This window comes from Coenobita brevimanus, chromosome 58, assembly GCF_032717465.1.
Source record: "Coenobita brevimanus isolate Jiangsu-jjx chromosome 58, ASM3271746v2, whole genome shotgun sequence".
Lineage (NCBI taxonomy): Eukaryota > Metazoa > Arthropoda > Malacostraca > Decapoda > Coenobitidae > Coenobita > Coenobita brevimanus.
This window is the reverse complement of record NC_137011.1, coordinates 2,064,150-2,084,462: the sequence shown is the minus strand read 5'-3', so window position 1 is coordinate 2,084,462 and position 20,313 is coordinate 2,064,150. Positions and strand designations below refer to the sequence as shown.

Here is a 20,313-nt window from a genome sequence, read left to right as displayed (position 1 = left end):
TGGACTAATTCATTTTTTACTGTCTGTTCTCAGTATATAGATAGATAGATGGACAGATAGATTTTTTTTTCTTCAGCACTTCTCAGTCTCCTGTTTTAACTGGAATGGGCTGATCACTTTCCTCACACATTTGGAAGCATTTTCATTCATTTCATCCTGCAGCCTACCATCACTTTCATCCCCATCACCAAAGAAACATATCTTGTAAATTCTACCTTGAATCTTTGAGAGCTTTGTCACCAGCATTGTTGACTCAGGTTTACAATTCAATTACAGTTCAGTAAATTTCTCCTGGGCCGGCACCAGGCAGTTTTTGCGACACTGTTCCTCGTTTAGAATTCAGCTTTACTGTCATTTTCTCGATATACGTCTGATTGATTTTCGCCTGCAGTCTTAACCTCTTCACCATAAGGAAGTTATTTCTTTTTATTCTTGCTATTTTCTGGCGATTATATTAATCCTGAGTCAATATTTTAAGATGTTACAGTACTATCTCATCTGCTGTACTGATTGTCTTTTATACTGTTCAACGTTATAATCACTAATCAGTGTGTCATTCAGGTCATTTTATTTTCCTGATTGGGTGACAGTGGCCTGGAGCTAAACTATTCATTTCAGGTAGCTAAGGTGGGGGCAACCTGTCACTGGCCCCTGAGTGCCATTAGGTGACCAGCAAACCCAGTTCAAGCCGTGGAATTCTGTCTATATGTGCCACATTAGTGTGTACCTCATTAACCCACTAGACCACCAAACAAATTCGTCAGGGCAATACAGTCCTATAAATTTCTGCTCCCATATTTACAACAAGGAAGCAGTTTAAAATGTAGTAACAGTAGCTGTAATCCCAGGTTCATCTGAACGTAAACCTAATATATTACAAGCTGAAATTGCCCCCCCTCCTGTAGTCCACCATCTTCTTTCAGAGGATAGGACGTGAAACTGAGGGGCGTTTTCATAACGATTAGTGAAGCTGTCCAGTTATGTCAGTGCCACCGCGTGAAGGAGCCCGTCTCCATGTTATCAGTGTTGAAAGCAATCAGAGAAGAAACTTTTCAGTACAAGAGTCTTGTTGATTTAATATACTGTATATGTTTTGTGAGGAGATTGTACTAACTACAATTTCAGGCTGGAAGCAAATCGATTCATATCCAAATAAGCCTGGGGCCTCAACAGTAAAACTATTAACAGTAAACCCAAAAAATATTTGGCTGCGGGACGCATGTTTATTCGTAATGCCAAATGTACGATAGTGGAAAGTGGTGTGCGTAACTGTGTCAATAAATACGTAAACTGTGGCCTGGCAGCCTCACTAACCACCTGACTCTGCGCGGTCGACTGCCTCACCGGCTGCTACCTCACCATCGCCTCTTCGCTGGTAAGTCTTCAGGGTGTGGTGCCGTGCTGGTGTGGCTGACGGTGTTAGTGTGGTGCTGGTGTGGCTGAAGGTGTTAGTGTGGTGCTGGTGTAGCTGACGGTTTTAGTGTGATGCTGGTGTTCCTGACTGTTACCGAGTTTCGAAAAAAAAGGCTTAAAGACTGGTTAACAATTGCAGACATTTAGTTTTCACAAAATTCTCGTTTCTCCCACACTAAATACTAAACGCAGGCATTACAATCCAGATCCCTGGCTCAGTTTTACGTAAGCACTGGCCGACGAAATGCCATCGAGAACTTTATCGTCTGGACTGATTTGAAATTAAATATTCCACAAGTAGTCCATTGTCCTTTGGAAGTTCAGATGAAGAATTATATTGCCATTCCTCCGTAACAAATCAGGTCGCGCTACACTCCGTCTGTGAGTGCTCATGTCTAACCCTACGCATACCACAGCTCCCCGGTCTCCAGTTTAGTCATTCATTATTTTCGCTCCCACACATGCCACACCTCCCTGATCTCAAATTTTGTCGCTCCCACGCCTGTCACACCCAACTCTCATGTTTAGTCACTTTTTTTTTTTATTTGGTCTCTCCTAGTGCTACCACATCTTATAATTCCTTGAACGCCTTCCCTGCTTCTCTTCTTTTACAATCTTCGTTTACGCTTATAACCTTCCACACCACCAAATGAATCCGGTAAATCTGAGTGGATCTTGGCAGCTACTTGACCCTGATTCTAGGTTTCTGGTATCTGAAATTAAGGCTTGTATTCTAGTCAGTTAAAGAAGCTCTCTAGCACCAAATCCTTAGCGATTTATTTTTGGATATGGCTGGTTAATATGCTTTTACGTGTTATCTATCCACAGTATGGAGATATTAGAATGATTTATATAACATGGAGGTGGATACTAACGTTTAATAAACAAATTACGTAGCCTAGGAAAAGATTTTAGGGAGCTCCCTTATCCAACGAGAATACGGACCCTAGTTTGGCACAGTTTAGAGGTCAATTAAAATCCTAGCCCACCACACAACCCTCATCCCTTTAACCATACTTGCGCTATTAAGTTTTAGTTAAGTTTAATGTCATCTGCAGGAAAGTTTTTATGGTAGATGAACGTGCGAGAATGCTAGGGATGAAAGTTGGGAAAGCAAAAATATATATATACTGATACATATAAAAAGGGCCACACACTTTTCTTTATTTGTTAACAATCGGAATGGTTCTACCTCAAAAGTGTTTGAGAAGCGCACCTAAGTGCGCGTCCACACGTGTACTCAAACATATGTTGGCAATACATATGACAACATGTTCAGGAACAGGTTTGCAGCAGTATTTGGACAGATGTATGCAAACATGTTTCAGTGCAGCTTCGAACTCTGGCAGCAGAGGTGATGGGATAAGTGTGTCCATACGAGGCAGCTGAGACTTCATCATGATGTTGCCAACATAATCTGGACGCTGCTGTTCACAGCATGTTTGCAGCGAGTTCGTTATTGTGTTGCTTACATGTTGCCAACATCTGTTTGAGCAAACGTGTGGACGCGTTCTAAAATAAGCATACAAATTCGAGAATGGTTTGCACGTAAGGTGTAACCCAGAAATTCGAAGACGTATATGAGACATTAAATATTTGACTCCTTTCACAAGGTACTGTCTTTATAATCCTTCAGTTTTTATGTTTTCGTATTCCCATTTCTAGATCCTTCCTATTCCATTTATAGCGTACTTATAACTAGGACTGGAATAACAAAGAAGATTTTTTCATACTAAGGAAGGGAGTTGTAACAGGATGGCGGTGGACCGAAGTTGTGACAAGGACGGCCAAGGCATCTCTTGAATAGCAATCGGATCTTTCAGATTGATCAGAATGCCAAATGTCTTTTAAATCAGTCGAGCCGTTTAGCAGTTTCAAAAAAGACGAACAGACATAAGGCAGGCGACAGACCAGAGACATGCCAAACCTCCCCGCCCGATACAGAAGCGTGAACATGCATATTATCCCTTCCGTACCACTTCCTCTGCAGGATTTGTTCGAATTAAGTGTGTGGTCGTAAAACTGCTCTCTGTCAAACCTAATTTCATGTTGATCAACACTCTCAGGTTCACTGTATTCCGTACAGGATGCTATGGAACATCGCAGATCATATAGAAAAACCGAGATGGATGAGCGAATGAAGTTCGTGTACTTGTGGCTGGAGGGAATGTCTCTCAGGTCCATAGCAAGGCGAACAGGTGCCAGCGCCACCACCGTGCAGAGGTGGGTCAGACTGTGGAAGATGGAAGGCGTCTTAGATACCAAGAAATGTATGTCAAAATCAAAGGAAAATCGGTCAGGAAGCTCAGTGGTGGAAAAATGTGAAGCCCAGCAAGGTTGGTTAAAGCCGACCGAAAAACATAAAGGAAAATGGAAGCCTGCCGTAGAAGAATGCACACGGAATATGGAAACCTGCCAGGATGAATGCAAAATCAGAGAAGAAAATTATAATCAAAACATCCGCCATACCGCCTTCCAGACGTATGTTAGACAACATATAAAGCATAATGCCCAGGACACACACACTAACTATGCACAACAAACAAGAGACACTCTGTGCAACACACTACCAAAGCAGCCCTATCCACTGCCTCTAATGTACAGTGTTTTTCTGGAGTCAGGAATGAAATTCGATCCCTTCTACTGGACAATATATTAATATGAATTAGGTATTTTAATAACATAACAGCGGCATCAACCATTTTTTTATGTATTGAAGAGACACGTGCTCCTACAGTTCTTTCACAATTGTTTTGCAGTCCTACAGGACCTCTGCACATTTGATCTTGCGGAGGGCTCTCTGGACTCGTCCTAGAATCTCAATGGTTTGGAGGTATACAGTTTCTGATTCAGTCATCTCGCCATTGCAACAGAATGGGTGAATATATGGGGAATATATTTGCACAGCCGAAAGCACAACATTGCCCCGTTGTCGACAGTGACAGATTATATTCTTATATTTAAATTTCAGATGTCGTAATTGTGTGTGGAATATTACCATTTTCAGCATTCCGTGTTCCTCCCCCCCCCCCACCCCCGCCCCACATAGCAATAGAGTGTGTCCTTGCTAGTTTATTTTCACTATCCGCACCTCCTAGCAATAGGTCAGGGTGTGTGGATCCGAAAAGAAGGAAAAACTTCATTAAATGGCTACTACTCACCTCTAGACCTACAGTAGTGAGATGGGTTCGAGACCTATGCATTTGAGGGTGCTTTCACGACTCGATGTTATCACAAAACGATGATACTCTTTCATACTCTCTTTATTTTGACATACAAGTTACCGATTATGTTAATTTCTCCTTAAAAGACATAAGTTCTTGCCCTCCCGAGCTTCAGTTCTTATAAAGTGTATATTACTAAGAATCACTCTTAGCTGAATAAAATCATCTGAGGTAGGCTGCAATGAAATACGAGAGAAAACGCGACCATGATAGGGCGTAAAATGTTACACACTTAGGCTCCTATACTCACTCTCAGCTGAATTAGATCGTCTGGAGGGAAGTAGCAATTGTAGTTATAGTAGTAATAGTAGAAGTTATTTTTGTTGTTGTTATTATCGCCCGCCTAATGAGTCAATAATGTAATGGCCTGCGTCAGTGTGTGTGTGTGTGTGTGTGTGTGTGTGTGTGTGTGTGTGTGTGTGTGTGTGTGTGTGTGTGTGGCTGTTCCCAGAATATCTCACAATCATGTGGGCAAATTGTATAAAAACTTTGTGGGCAGCATCCCAGGATATGTGGTTTGTTTGTTAACAATTTTGGCAAAACTGTGATGACATGCCTCCAGTTACTACAGGATTTGGCAATAAAAAATACCCTCTAACTTTTATTTTACTCTACCATTATTCACCATTTTGTATCGAATCGTCGAAGAGAAGAAAGGCTATTTAAAAGGTAAATAAGAGAGATTCATCAAAGGCCTGTTGTTCTCAATGACCTTCACCAACATAATACCCCTGACTTCAGGCTTCTCAATGCTAATGTGATATTTAACTTGGTAGAGGTAAACAGCAAAATCCTAGTACCTAGTACCTAGTACTCTTTTGGCGAAGCTGCGATGATGTGCCTCCCACTGCCAGAGGATTACAGATCTAGTTTTTTTGTGATGGTGGGCAATATACATTTCTGGGCGAATGCTTTGGTTTTTATTGTTGTTGTTGTAGTTGTTCTTATTCTTGTTCTTATAATTGTTGTTGTTCTAGCCCCAGGTTCGTCTGAAACGTGATCCAGGTAGACTGCAGACCGAAAACGCCATCCTCCTGCAGATCACCACCCTCCTTTCGGGCGATAGGCAAGTTATTAAGGGAAGTTCGTATATCCTGGAAGCTCTATCACCCAGTTATATCAGTGCCACCACGTGAAGGCGTCCCTCTCCAGCACCTGGCGGGATTTAAATACTATAAACACCTAACCATTAGATGGTTAACCTGGTATTTGTTTTGGCAGATATGAGGGTGGCGGCGACCCTGCTTCTAACCACCTTCGCCTCTCCACTTGTGCAGCCAATACCACCACCACCACTACCACTACACATGCAACATGGTTAGTCCCTTCTAATGCAATTAGCATTACATCTGCACGCATGAAAGTATTGTGGTGTACGTCTGTATGTGTGTGTGTGTGTGTGTGTGTGTGTGTGTGTGTGTGTGTGTGTGTGTGTGTGTGTGTGTGTGTGTGTCATTCTGTATCATATTGTGGAGACAAAATAACTAAAAAGGTTTGAACCGACTTTGACCAAACTTAGTGGATGGTTTGAAAATCTTGCCAAGAAGATCACCTATTATTTTTGGCACAACACATCAAAGGTCAAGGTCATACAGTAAGGTCAGCTTAATCGCTTTGATCCAACTTTGACCAAACTTAGTGGAGGCTGTTTTGAATCCAGTTAAGACGAACAGTCGTCCCTCAGTTGAGCTCGTCTGACTGAAGAAATATACAAAATTTTAAACCAAAAAATTAAAGCAAGAAATTTCATGCTAATACAAGGATAATTTTTTCCGAGAGTATAATATCTATTTGTTTTAGATGCAGTGAAAGAGACCAGTGAAGGTGTGGCTGCACTGAACGCCGTGCTGGAAGCTGCACCACAACACGAGTCCTTCGTTATGTTCATTACACAAAAAAATGAAAAGGTATGTTCGGCTTCCACACACAGTTGGATTAATGTAACTTTGAAAAGGTCAGATAAACTAAAATATTCTGTATAATTATAGCAATGGATATTAGCAAGTGTATTTGGCATAAAGTACATGTTTATTATTATAAGAAGTCTATTTTGAGAAAGCCAGCATAATAGTTCTGCACTAGTACAAGACAGCAAGCCATAAAAATAGTAATCAAAGCCAAGCCACTTTACCACAAGGCAAATACTTGACTGGAAAAAAAAAATTGATGAATGAACGACCCTTTAGAGTGATTTTAGCACTGCTTTGACTGAAGGCACTTGTAACTGTCCCAGAGGCATTAAGAGTGCTGCGAAGAGCAAATTTCAAATGTCTCTCAGTAACTTATTGACATGGGCTTTTCTTTGCCGGTCACTGGGAGGATGCAGCAGTGACCGATATTTCTCTTTTCCATGTTGTCAGTTTGCAGGTGTGAGTGGCGTTGTAGCGCCGTGGGGTTTGGGGGTGTTCGAGGTGGCGGCAGACGGCCAGGACGCTGTCATGACGCAGGCACAGCTCTACCAGTTGGTCAACCAGGCTAGCCGGGTAAGTATGGGATGTTGTAGCTTCCTCAGTCTCATCATTGAAAAATATAAAGCTCAAGATACCAATAATGCCAGTAAGTTTTTCGGCTGGTATGATTATAAGTAACATATGGACATCATACCCGAGTACGAGTATCATAACCTAAGAAATGGGTACCGGTGTTCACCGAGCGAGATTGGCGAAACAACTGCTGACCTCTGTCCAGGTCAGCCTCGACAAGGGTTAGCCTTATAAGGATAGCTGAACCAAATCAGTATATCATGATACCTTCAATTTGCACCCCGGTGGCGCCAGCAGCTGCGGCAGGTGTCATGGTCCGTGACGGTGGTGGTGGTGAGTGACGACCCAGCCTTCCTCGCCGCCTTCGCCGAGTGGTCCTTCAAGGGCCGCCTCCTGGTGTGGTCGACGAGGCTTCTCGTCCTCACCCGCCTCCCACTCCACCGCCTCACCCACATCCGCACCACACTCGCCATGACAAACTCCATGCTAATCATCCCTACGCCTAGTTCAACAGTGAGGTGAGAGTTAACACACACTCACCCATATCATGCATGCTAAGTATTGCATTTTTTTTATATAAAAGTTATTAATTCATTTTCCTTTGCTGTCTGCCAATATTTTTCTTTATTCATGAATACAAGGTCTCCGAGAAGTATAAAGTCCTAGTACATAATGCTGAAATGGCTTGAAATCCTAGAAAGCGTCCAATGTGTCCACCATATGATTAACACACAAATGCTGACTAGTCATCCAGTCAGCAGTACTCATCCATTGGTATCAGTAGTGGTGGTGTTATCTCTGGGGCTGCTTGGAGGCGTTGGTCTGTACAGAGAAATTTCAGTGCTGCATGTGCATCGTCAGTGTCAGTAACACCATTACTACTGATACTATTCTGCTGACACCATTAGTGATACAATTGCTGATACCATTACTGATATTTTTACTGATATTATTACTAATACCATTCCTGATACTACTACCGATGATACTACTACTGCTGATACTGTTACTGCTGATATCATTACTGTTGATACCATAATTATTATTATTACTGATACTATTGCTGATATCATTACTGATACTATTACTGCTGATATCATTACCGCTGATTCCATCACTAGTATTATTACTGATACTATGATACCATTATTGATACTTCTACTCCTGGTAACACTGGCTGTGTGTCTGATGACTATATTCGTCAGGCCTTTTCAGCGTTTCACGATATGATACAGGACCTTTCGGACACCTTGAATAATTAATGGACTCACAAATTATGTTCATTATAACAGTATTGTGTGTATATTTAACTCTGTGTATGCATCTGCATTTGTGTGTATTTCACTTATTTTCCAGCATAACATAGATCGCGAGATTATTTTGCGTGTGTGCTTGAACACGTAGCTAAAGGTGTGGCCATGATATGCTACACTAAAAATAAATAAATAACTAATATTGAATAAAATGCTTAATACGATATGTTAGCCTCGTTGTCTGATAGTGTGCTATTTGATTCACCGATGATCATGAGAGTACAAGAAAACCAGGTCCTTTGTCCCTTTTCAATAAATGTACTAGACCCGTTTTACTCTGACCTGGCCTAAAATTGCCATCTATCCATCTTGAATGCTGAGTTGTAACAAAGAATCAACACTAGAATATGATACTAGTCTCGAAGAAGTGCTATGGAATGGCTGTAGAGCCGCAGTAGTCGTTTTCTGTTATTGAGCTACATGACATTCAGCAAAAAGTTGAAAATCCGGGTCAAGGTGAAAATAACAGTGAAATGTTTTCTTTTCAGATATTCAGTGTATGTGGAAGTGCCGTACACTGGTGAAGAGGGTCGACCAGTCCAGGTGGGTACATGGACGACCCAGCAAGGATTAACCACCACTTCACAGCTGCCATTTTTCCCTGAAAAGTTTGAGAAGTAAGTACGGAACATTCTCAACTTTTATGTAGTTTTCATATGGCTTTATCTGAAGCAGCTTCATAAAACAAAAAATATAATTTTGCTCATATTCTTTCTCGTTCAAGGCTTGCTAATAGACCTCAGTTGAAGGTGACTTATGTGAAGTTTTCCTCAACCGTGACGAAGACAGTGGACGACCCAACGTCTCCCGGAGGGAAGAAGACCATCATCCTGGACCCAGATATACGAATCTTTGATGCAATTGCAGAAAAAATGAATTTTACGTGAGTTCCAACAATGTGAAAGACGTAAATACTTGTAATATAACACTGATGACTATTTTAGGTAATCAGTTACTTAATATCATTAACCTGATAAAGGCTTTGTGATTATATAATGCAGAGCAATATTTTTGGAGTTAAAATTCCTTTCCTTTGGTATTAGGTTGTTCATCTTGTTTAATATTCCTGCGTTCAGCATCATATGATATTTCAATTTACAACATAAGGTGTCTTTCCAGTATGTACCTTAACCTCTTATTTGGCCACCAAATACACTTAAGTTTCCAGATCAACTCGCCAGCAGACGGCGAATGGGGTATTGAACTGTCAAATGGATCCTATAACGGCATGGTGGGGATGTTACAGAGGAAGGTTAGTGCCTCTGTACTGTTACTCTAGAATAAGGAATATATTACTTTAATTTGAGAATACACTCGAAATGACAAACCTGTTCCATCACTGTTTAAAAAAAGATCAATGTGTGTGTGTGTTTTTTTTTTAATCACTGAGCTTTTCCTTTTAAGGTCTTTCTTATCTAGTGGTTGGCCGTATGGAACTCAGAAAGCACAAAACTTAACTGTGCCTATGTTTGACAGGAAGTGGACATGAGCTTATCTCTCCTACAAGTCACCCACCCACGAACCCGCGTGGTAGACTTCACAGTTCCTCTTATGATCTGTTATCTTCGCGTCATTGTGCATCGTGGCAGCCCTGAGGTAGACCCATGGGGATTTTTGCTGCCACTGACTCCCCTGGTGTGGATAACTCTCTTGTCCTCATTGTTGGTGGTCATCTCTGTTTTCATTGTGCTACGCAAATGCTTACTGGACGAGACATTACCCCACACCAAGACTTGGAAAATCATATATTGCTCTATCCGTGTACTCCTCCAGGAAGGTAAAATGTCGTTCCATAGATTCAAACTTACTGGCAATTCAGCTATATTTCGCATACTCCATCAATTTAAATGCACTCAATGACTTCATTCCTTTAAAAAACATAACTCTTTGCCGCATCAACACTCATATTTCGTTTCATACACACACATTTCCAGTCTCATTCACCAAGCTTTGCAATTCCCATTCATCTTCTCTTAAGAGAACAGTATCATCAGCAAACAGTACAGACAATTACTACATTCTGCGCTCACTCACTAGGAACACTTCAACACTTGGTGCCTTATCCTTGTGTTTATTTTTATAACACCAATATAGACACATCGAGGAACTACAGATATGACACACTCTGTTTTAGTCAAACATTCATATCAAAGAATTCGATTCGTTCATTTTGCACACTGACTGCCTCCCTGGCACAGTCATACATACTCCTTACTACTTCAGACATTTTCTTATACACTTTATATATTCTCAGCACCTTGTACATTCCTTGACTGTCTACTCCGTCATACGCATTCTCCAGTTCCGTGAAGGCAACAGTCAACTTCTTTTCCTTCTCTACGTACACTTCAGGAAGAACATCTGGTCTACACACTCCTTCCCCTTCCTGAAACCCTCTTGTTCCTCTCCAACCATTCCTCCATTCCACCAGTTCTCATCCTCACTCTGTCGACAACTGTCCTGCAACATATCCACTTCACTATCAGAAAACCAATACCACCAGGACTGCCAAACACCTCTTTTATCCAATCCTTTGTACAAGATAACTGTTATACCTAACTTCAGTCCCGTGACGTCTTTCTTCCGGACTAATCTGCCCATTTTCTAGATTCGTTCAGTCACTCTCTCTACCTCATATTTCAGCATTTTGCCACACACTTCATCAATTCTTGGTGTTTTCCCCAATTTCACATTCTTTAGTGCCTCGCATATTCCTTTCCTCGTGATCCCTTCCACCCTCCTTACCTCTCTTATCCTCCCAGCCACTCCTCAACTGCTTATACCAGCACTACTTTTGTTCTGTACATTCAACAACCCGTTAAAATGCTACCCCCATCTGTTCACTTTCTCTCTTTTCTCCACTAGCATTCTGCCATTTTATCTTTCACCAGATCACTGCCTCCCTTGTCACACTCTCCTACTTTTCCCTTCCAAAACAGTTTCCTATATTCTCTCCAGTTTACACACAGGCTTCATCCAGACTCATCAACTTTTTTTCTCACAGATGTTTTCATCTATTTCCTCTCGAAGTACTCGTACAAGTCTCTCTCCTTCGTCTCCTCTACAACTTCATCCCCTCTGTTGCCCATTCAGTCCTCGTGTGCCTTCTTCCCTTCAAATATGTGTTTTATCTCTGCAGTCCACCAATATGTTCCTTTTACCCTCTTCCCTCTTTTCTTAATCTCACACACAGCCTCACAGATCATAAACCAAGGATTAAATATCATTACAGATCTAGGCGTGAGCAGTGTATCGAAATGGTGGTGGTGGGAGCGTGTACTGCTGGGCGTGTGGATGATGATAATGATGGTGTTATCGCAAAGCTACACCGGCAACCTCATGTCCCTCCTGGCCGTCAGATACATCCCAATGCCCATACAGACACTGCAGGACATCGTTGACAACCCTGTCACTCTTATTGTGCCAACTGGTTCAACTGTGGCACGTACGTTCTTGGTTAGTGCTTGTCTTGGTTTCAGTTTATGTTTAATATTTTATTTCTACCTGACGCTGTAGCCTTAATGTTGTTCGTGGGAAGGTATAATAAATTACCATTTATCAATACCCTCCTCGGTGTAAATTCAGTATAAGCTCGTTTACCCCAAAAGCAGGAAAACTGGTCTTCAGGCAACTTAACAAGCCATCTACATTTTTCTCATTTCGACAGGCCCGAGAATGAATTGTCTTATCCCAGCATCTCTACAATGGAGCCATAAATAAATTACTTAATACTGTCATGTTGCTCTGTAATGCTGCATTTTTTTAATCTACAAGGTTTATAAACAGTGGACATTGAATCTATCTTGGAGACATACTGGTTTTTTCTTTAGACAACTCCTATTCATTTTTAAGGCAACCTGAATATCACACCTTTCAGAATAAGTATCTACTTAATAATATACGGAAAGTTTGGTCTTGTCAAATGTTTATAAAATCAACATTTGAAGCTTTAATTAGGACTGTATTATTTACTGTTTTTCCAAAGACAAAAGTCTCTGCCATTAGTATTTAGTGTTAGTCAAGGGTGTTAAAGTTTTCCTCTCTTTCCCTCCTATTAATTTGCTTGTTAATTTTTCTATACTACATGGTACTCTTTCTCTTTCCCGTGGCAGATAATGCTAGAAAATTCAGATAGGCGGCGAGGCCCGGCGATGCAGAACCTTTCCCTTTCTTACGTTTGCGTTATATTCACGCTGTTGATATATCTTAAGACATAAGATGGGCAAGTCGGTCTAATGCAGATTTACAAGTTATTTTTGTTCGTCTCACGGCGCGTCCAGTCGTATGCTCCAAGTGCTGGCAACATGTAAGCCACATAACAACGAATAAACTGCAAGCATGCTGGGAACAGCAGAGTGCAGATCATGTTGGTAACATCATGATGAAGTCTCAGCTGCCTCGTACAGACACACACCGCATCACATCTGCTACTTGTAAGATGGAATCAGCACTGAAGATGTCTGCATGCATATGTCTATATACTGCTGCATACAACCATCCTAACATGAGATGCATTGTCAACACATGTTCGGGGACACATGTAGACGCGCCCTTAACTAACCATTTCTGGGCGTGGGAAATCTAAACTATTGTGTTCTTAATATCATCAGGCGAATCTGTTTTGCTTCCGGGTTGCCTTTCTTTTCTTAGGGTTCATAGGAGTTATGTATACGACATTAAAATTATTGACGATTAGTTCTTGCTACTGCCAAAGCATCTTATTCATCTTCAGAGCGGCCCCTCATCTTTTAAGGCTTAAGCATAATGTAATACGAGGTTACATGGTAAAGACTTAGAGAAGCTGAGGGTGTCCAGTTACTCTGTGAAAGAAGCTGGTGGTATGAGAGATGATATGAGGGAAACGTGTAAGAAATATATACTTGACTCTGACGGGGACACCTTAAATAAATACTAGACATGTACCGGGGTGCATAGGAGTCTCTACACAATAACATACTAAATCTAGCACAGACATAGAACTGTACATCCGTGACTCGAGGTCACCTGCTCTGCAATAGCAGTGGTGGGAAATGGGAATGTTGACTGCTGTTGTTTAACAGCGAGTGCAGCCATCAAGCTGCAACAAGGGCTCACTTTGCTGCTGGTTCGAAGCAAGCCGCTCTCAGCGTTTGTAATCCAGCTCCCTTTTTTGTTATGGTACACAGAGATGCAACTAACAGTCGTTAAATATAGATAGATAAAGAGAAAGATAGATAGATGTGTGTGAGAGAATGGGAGAGAGAAGGGGCAGGGAGATGGAGTTAACTTCTTCCTAACGTTGAGGATGACGTTAAATGTTATGCTTTTTTCCTTCTGTGTTAATTCCTATACTGATATCTGAAGCGAGCTTATGACTCATATTTCCACCAGAAATATAAGTCATCTTCCGTCCCTGGTGCTATGTGGAGGAGTTGGTTGTGGGAGGGTGGGGGAGTTCACTCATTAAACGAATGCATAATGTAGTTACGATAATCATATTTATAAATACAAAAGAGGGAAGAGTGGTACAGTACTCCCGAGACATGAGAACCCATCAAGTCGAACGTTACCCTTTGTTATTATAATTTTTTCACTAAAACATTATACAAAAGCAAGAAAGAACACAGATGCCATGGCCAGTCAGACATAATGTGCTGCATCAAAAAGATCAAGAAGTCATATCATATCCAGGTAACAAATTAAGAAGTCATATCATATCCAAGTAACAACATATCACTGTGCCTTGATCAGAGGTGAAATTCTGCAGTCAGTACATGGACGGGACCAGAGAAAAGAGGTAAAGTGTCTGTCTGTCTGTCTATTACCAGACGCCTCAATCCTGTAAGGGATGGCCACAAACAAATCGCCTCCATGTCGCCCTGTCCCCCGCCATTTCACTGCCCTGCTCCCAGCTCACACACCTCTCTCTCATATGCCTCTCCACTCCATCCCTCCCTCTCATCCTTAACTTCCCCCTTCCTCTTCCCCCTTCCACCTCACTCACATACACTTTCCTCGTCAGTCTCTCGCTCTCCATCCTCTCCACATGTCCAAACCACCTCAGTGTGTTTCTCCTAAGGCTTCCTATCACATCCACATCCACACCGCAACGCTCCTTCACTTCCTCATTTGTCAGTCTGTCTCTCCATGTGACTCCACATGCTTCTCTTAAATAACTCATTTCCACTGCTCTCACTCTTGACTTCTGTCCCTCCAACAAGGTCCAAGCTTCACTTCTATAAGTTAGACTTGGCATCACAATGCTGCCAAGTAGTAGCTTTTTCACTTCCATGCTCACTTCCCTATTTCTTGTCACTGCTTTCAAGGAACCAGCAACCTTCCTTTCCAGTTACACCTTTTCAAGCACTTCATCCTCTAAACTTCCATCCTTACTCATCACACTACCTAAATACTTAAACGCACTCACATTTTCCATTTCCTCCTCATCCAGCCTCACTGTACATTCACTGACATATTTTTCTCGAAGGTAAAGTGTCAAAGATACAAATTTTGTTTCAAATCATCAAGTGCGTCATGTAGGACAGGAGACTAATTAGTAGCAGTAGTAGTAGCATTTAGGAAGTAAGAGAGTAGTGTATCTGCAATTCCCACAGGACGCTAAGAGTGGTATGTTGGGTAAAGTTGGTGACCTGCAAAAAGTGGGACGCATCAAGTCCGTGCTTATGTCTGAATACAACGCGTACATGGACACACATGTGAGGCGAGGGACCCACGTCATTTCTCTTGTGGACACCAGAACAACAGAAATGATGGCGCAGGACTTTTCTAAATTAGGTAAATTTTGCAAAAGGCAATGTTTCAGTTTTTTGGTGAGTAATCGTTGGGAAAACATATTACCCTTATCTTAAGCATTGCGGCTACCGATCTGAGAAGGATATTTTAATTTTTCCAAAACCACTGCAAGAAGAGATTTGATGTGTATGGCTACACAATTTTGGGTTGATATTTAAAGTTTTGCAGTTGGAAAATAAATGTCAGATGGCTATAGTTCCTTTACGGCAATTTTACTATATACTGTAATCAAAATACATCAACGCTTGTTGCCTTTAATCCGAAACTTAATCTCTTAGTTAGAAATGTAAAGTACATGATTACTGATAGATTTTAGTGTTATCTTGCGTTTATAGTCCTTCCCACCACTTGATATTTTTCAGTTTTAATAGGTACAAGGTCAGCAGACAGCCATAAAATACAGTTTGAAGGTCTGAAAGTTGCAACATAAGCCCACCACACTTAATAACATGCACCTATTTTGTTTACCAGGCAGGTGTGACTTCTACCATGCTCAAGAGGAGATTAATCCCTTGCTGGCATCGTTTATATTTGTGAAGGACAGTCCACTGCTTCCGCCATTTAATAAAAGGTGAGGGTGAAAAGCAAAAGCATAAGAGATGTCAGAATGAAAAACAACGATAAACCTGAGGAAATGCTACACAGCATGATTACCTGTAGAAAATTACACAAGACATCTACAGTACTTAATTTTGCGTCATTAACAATTTTACCTTTCAAGTATCACTTTGTAAAGACGACATGATTTTATAGAATCTGGCAGCTCATGTTTTGTTGCAGGTCTGACTACAGATAAAACTAGAAGTTCTGTCATTGATAAGGATTGGGAGATGGAGTTTGTTAGAGTTAAAAAATTGCAGAATAAAACGAGAATTGCATGAGGTAAACTCAGTGAAGCAGCATAAAAGATACAGTAATTATCTTCAGTTGTTTTGGTACTTGTTATGCATGCAGTATATCACGCCTTCTTTCCTGCAGAGTATCGAGAGTGGTGGAGTCAGGCATCTACTACTACTGGCAGAAGCTGTACAACCCAAACTTCACGACCTGCCTCACCCCTCCCAAGAAGGTGGTCGTCAGGACAACACTGGGACTCACTAATCTATGGGTAAGTCTTGTTGGACTTTGTGAATTCCATAACTCTACCCTTTTGACTCTAACGTCGCCTGAAATTACCATCTGTCCATCTTGATTACTGAGCCGTACCAGGAGATTAACGCTAGAGTATGATGCTAGTCACGAAGAAGTGCTGTGGAACTAATGTAGAGCCGTAGTATTCCCTGTCACTGAGCTACATGAAATGAGCTGCTAAATCGAGGCTAAGTTAAGGTGAAAGAATCATAATTTAGCGATTAAACACACACACACACACACACACACACACACACACACACACACACACACACACACACACACACACACACACACACACACACACACACACACACACACACGCACACGCACACACGCCCGCGCGCTGTTGAACCCTTGAGATGATCTTGGTGGACTGACTTATTTCTGTACCAACCTTCTGAGTTTTTTCTTTTTTTCCCTCCTTCCCCTCAGGCAGACCATAGTCATTCCATTAATCCATTCACTATAGTTCTTTCACCTTAATTTGGCCCAAATTTTCGTCCTTTTGTAGCTAATTTCACTACCTTGTTGGAGAAAAAATGATATGGCTTTACGTCTTTTCCATGGCACTTCTTCATGACTATTCTGTCATAATCTATTGCTTTAAGTTAGAGCAAAAAAGCGTATCGCTAACCATTCAGTGCCTCATGGGGAGTGTAGGGACCCCTGGCTAGGATATTTATTTAGTCCCTACGTATCGCTGCTTCAGTCCGATGGCGTATTATTTTAGTTTACTTTTGCTACCACGAGGCAATATTTTTTTTTTGTTCAGTCGTTTATTTACCTACTTAGTTTATTATTTATTTATTTGTTTATTTATTTTCCGACTGGAAGGGCTCGATATAGCCTTCATTAACCTCACTGCAAAAGTTTCTCCCTAAAGTCGTCTAAAGGAAGCAGGAATAAGGTAAACTAACATCGTATTGAAGGGTGTAACTCGCGGGTGACCAGTCGCTCTTCCCTATGCGGCATTATATAGGCAATGACCCCAGCCAGTCCCTGGATGCAAACTCTTACGAGTCACCCTCATCTAGATCACATTAACCCATTTAACCACCAGGCGTCTATTTAGTTATATGGTTACCATCCAACGTAGTGGTTTCCTGGGCTACATGAAACAGTTTGGCTTGTCAGTCCGCGTAAAGCCACTTGAAGGTAGCGCTACATGAAGTGAGTGGATGGTATCGGCTATAGATAGATATGAATAGACAGAGTTTCCAGTGGTGTTAATGATTAGTGTTGTCTCTCAGGGCACGTTGGTGGTGTTGGTGGGCGGCAGTGGTTTCAGTGGCACTGTCTTCCTCATGGAACTCCTCTACTCTCGTCTACTTCGCTGATGCACCGCAATAATGGTAATGATAATAATAATAATAATAATAATAATAATAATAATAATAATAATAACAATAATAATAATGAAAACATACATGCCCAGTTTTACTGACCCGAAATTAGACCACACTGCCTACCGAAACAAGGGAAAATTTAACTAACGAGAGGGGTTAAAACTAAAACTGGGACGAGAGAGATGAGGACAGGGATTCTACCAACCTTGCATCTCCCACTCATCGTCACATAACAGAACAGTACATCAACACAAAACAGTATAGGCAGTTTCCGAACACAGTCCTCGCTCATGAAGGGCATTCCAGCTTCCACTTCCCTCCCTTGTATCTTTTCCAGACAGTTTTGTTATGTAGGTATATTTTCCGATATCTTTAAGAAAATGGGTGATACAAGGGTTTCTTATGAAGGATAAAAGGCGGTTCCTCGTAAAATACTGAGCGCAAATACTGCAACATGTGCTATCAATTACATTTATGCCGTACAACAGTGTGTGTGTGTGTGTAATTCACCGGGTCGGTCAGGATCACTTGATGGTCGTGATCGTCAGGTTTTACCCTCCCGGAAGGGAGCTGAGAGCTCATATAGTCCGATCTAAGGGCAAGGCTGTGACCTTCACACGCACACACCCGTCCCCTTGCTCAAGGGGGACAGTAACCACCCACTTCGTCAGTGAAACTTTTCGCAACCTGAGCGAGGCGCGAACTCCCGTCCACCAGTTGGCAAGCGGGAACGTTACCACTGCACCAGCGAGCGGTGTGTGTGTGTGTGTGTGTGTGTGTGTGTGTGTGTGTGTGTGTGTGTGTGTGTGTGTGTGTGTGTGTGTGTGTGTGTGTGTGTGTGTGTGTGTCAATAAATACTTAGGCTGTGGTCTGGCCGCCTCACTGGCTGCCTGACCCTGCCGGCGGACTGCCTCACCTGCTGCTGCCTGACCATCGCCTCTCCGCTGGTAAGTCTTGAGAGTGTTGTGCCGTGCTGGTGTGGCTGATGGTGTTATTGTGGTGCTGGTGTGGCTGACGGTGTTATTGTGGTGCTGGTGTGGCTGTCGGTGTTAGTGTGGTCCTGGTCTGCCTATTTGTGGTGCTGGTGTGGCTAACTGTTACCGGGTTCAGAAAAAAGGGCTTAAATACTGCTTACCAACCGCAGACATTCAGTTTCCACAAAATCCCTGTTTTTTTCCCATACTAATACGAATCGCCAGCTTTACAGTCAAGATGCCTGACTCAGTTTTGCGTACGCACTGGCTATGGTAATGCCATCGAGCCCCTTATCGTAAGGACAGATTTCAAGCTAAGTATTGCATAAGTAGACCACTGTCCTTTGGAAGTTCAAGTGAAGAATTATATTGCCATTCCTTCGTAGCAAACCTGATCGCTCTACACTCCCTCTGTGAGTGCTCATGCCTAACCCTACGCATGCCACAACTCCCCAATCTCCAACTTAGTCACTCGTTATTTTCCCTCCCATACATGCCACACCTCCCCAATCACTAATTTAGCCTTTTTTTTTTTTTCTGGCGCTCCTAGTGCTATCGCATTTTATAATTTCTTGAACGCCTTCCCTACCTCTCTTCATTTACAATCTTCGTTTACGCTTATAACATTTTACACAACCAAATGAGTCCATTAAATCTGAATGGATCATAGCAGCTACTTGACCCTGATTCTAGGTTTCTGGCATCTTAAATTAAGGCTTGTATTCTTGTTAGTTAAAGAAGCTCTCTAGCACCGCATCCTTGGCGAATTATTTTTGGATATGGCTGGTTAATATGCTTTTACGTGTTATCTGTCCACAGTACGGCGATATTAGAATGATTTATATAACATGGAGGTGGATAGTAACGTTTAATAAACAAATTACGTAGCCTAGGAAAAGGTGTTAGGGAGCTCCCTTATCCAACGAGAATACGGACCCTAGTTTGGCACAGTTTAGAGGTCAATTAAAATCCTAGCCCACCACACAACCCTCATCCCTTTAACCATACTTGCGCCAGCTAAGTTTAATGTCATCTGCAGGAAAATTTTTATGGTAATTGAACATACGAGATTGCAGGGATGGAGGTTGAGAAAGCAAAAATACATACAGTGATACCCATGACAAGGGCCGCACACTTTTCTTTATTTGGGAGTCATCGAAATGATTCATGCCCAAAAGCATTTGAGAAGCACACCTGAAATGAGCATTAAAAATTGGAGAATGGTTTGCATGTAAGGTGTAACCCAGAAATTCGAAGACGTGTATGAGGCATTAAATATTTGACTCACTTCACATGATACTGTCTTTATAATCCCTATGTTTTTATGCTTTCGGATTCCTGTTTCTAGATCCTTCCTATCCCATTTAAATAGCTTACTCATAATTAGGACTGGCATAGCAATGAAGATTTTTTCTTATTAAGGGAGTTGTAACAGGATGGCGGTGGACACAAGCTGTGACAAGGACGGCCAAGGCATCTCTTGAATGACAGTCGGGTCTTCTCAGATTTCTCTGAATGCTATTTGTCTTATAAATCAGTCAACCCGTGTAGCAGTTTGAGGAAAGACGAACAGACAGACGGCAGGCGACAGACCAGAGACATACCAAACCTCCCCGCCCGATACAGGAGCGTAA

General features: G+C 41.8%; 1 protein-coding gene across 1 annotated transcript; it reads left to right on the top strand.

Moving 5' to 3' along the window:
• Window positions 1–3,538: 3,538 nt before the first annotated feature.
• On the top strand, window positions 3,539–16,021 carry LOC145402579 (uncharacterized). The gene is made up of 13 exons (XM_080274577.1): window positions 3,539–3,749; window positions 5,859–5,954; window positions 6,438–6,544; window positions 6,998–7,120; window positions 7,418–7,638; window positions 8,922–9,050; window positions 9,158–9,316; window positions 9,595–9,685; window positions 9,910–10,210; window positions 11,666–11,889; window positions 15,027–15,207; window positions 15,697–15,796; window positions 16,006–16,021. The coding sequence occupies exons 1-13, from the start codon at window positions 3,539–3,541 to the stop codon at window positions 16,019–16,021; spliced, it is 1,959 nt and encodes a 652-aa protein (XP_080130703.1).
• Window positions 16,022–20,313: the final 4,292 nt, after the last annotated feature.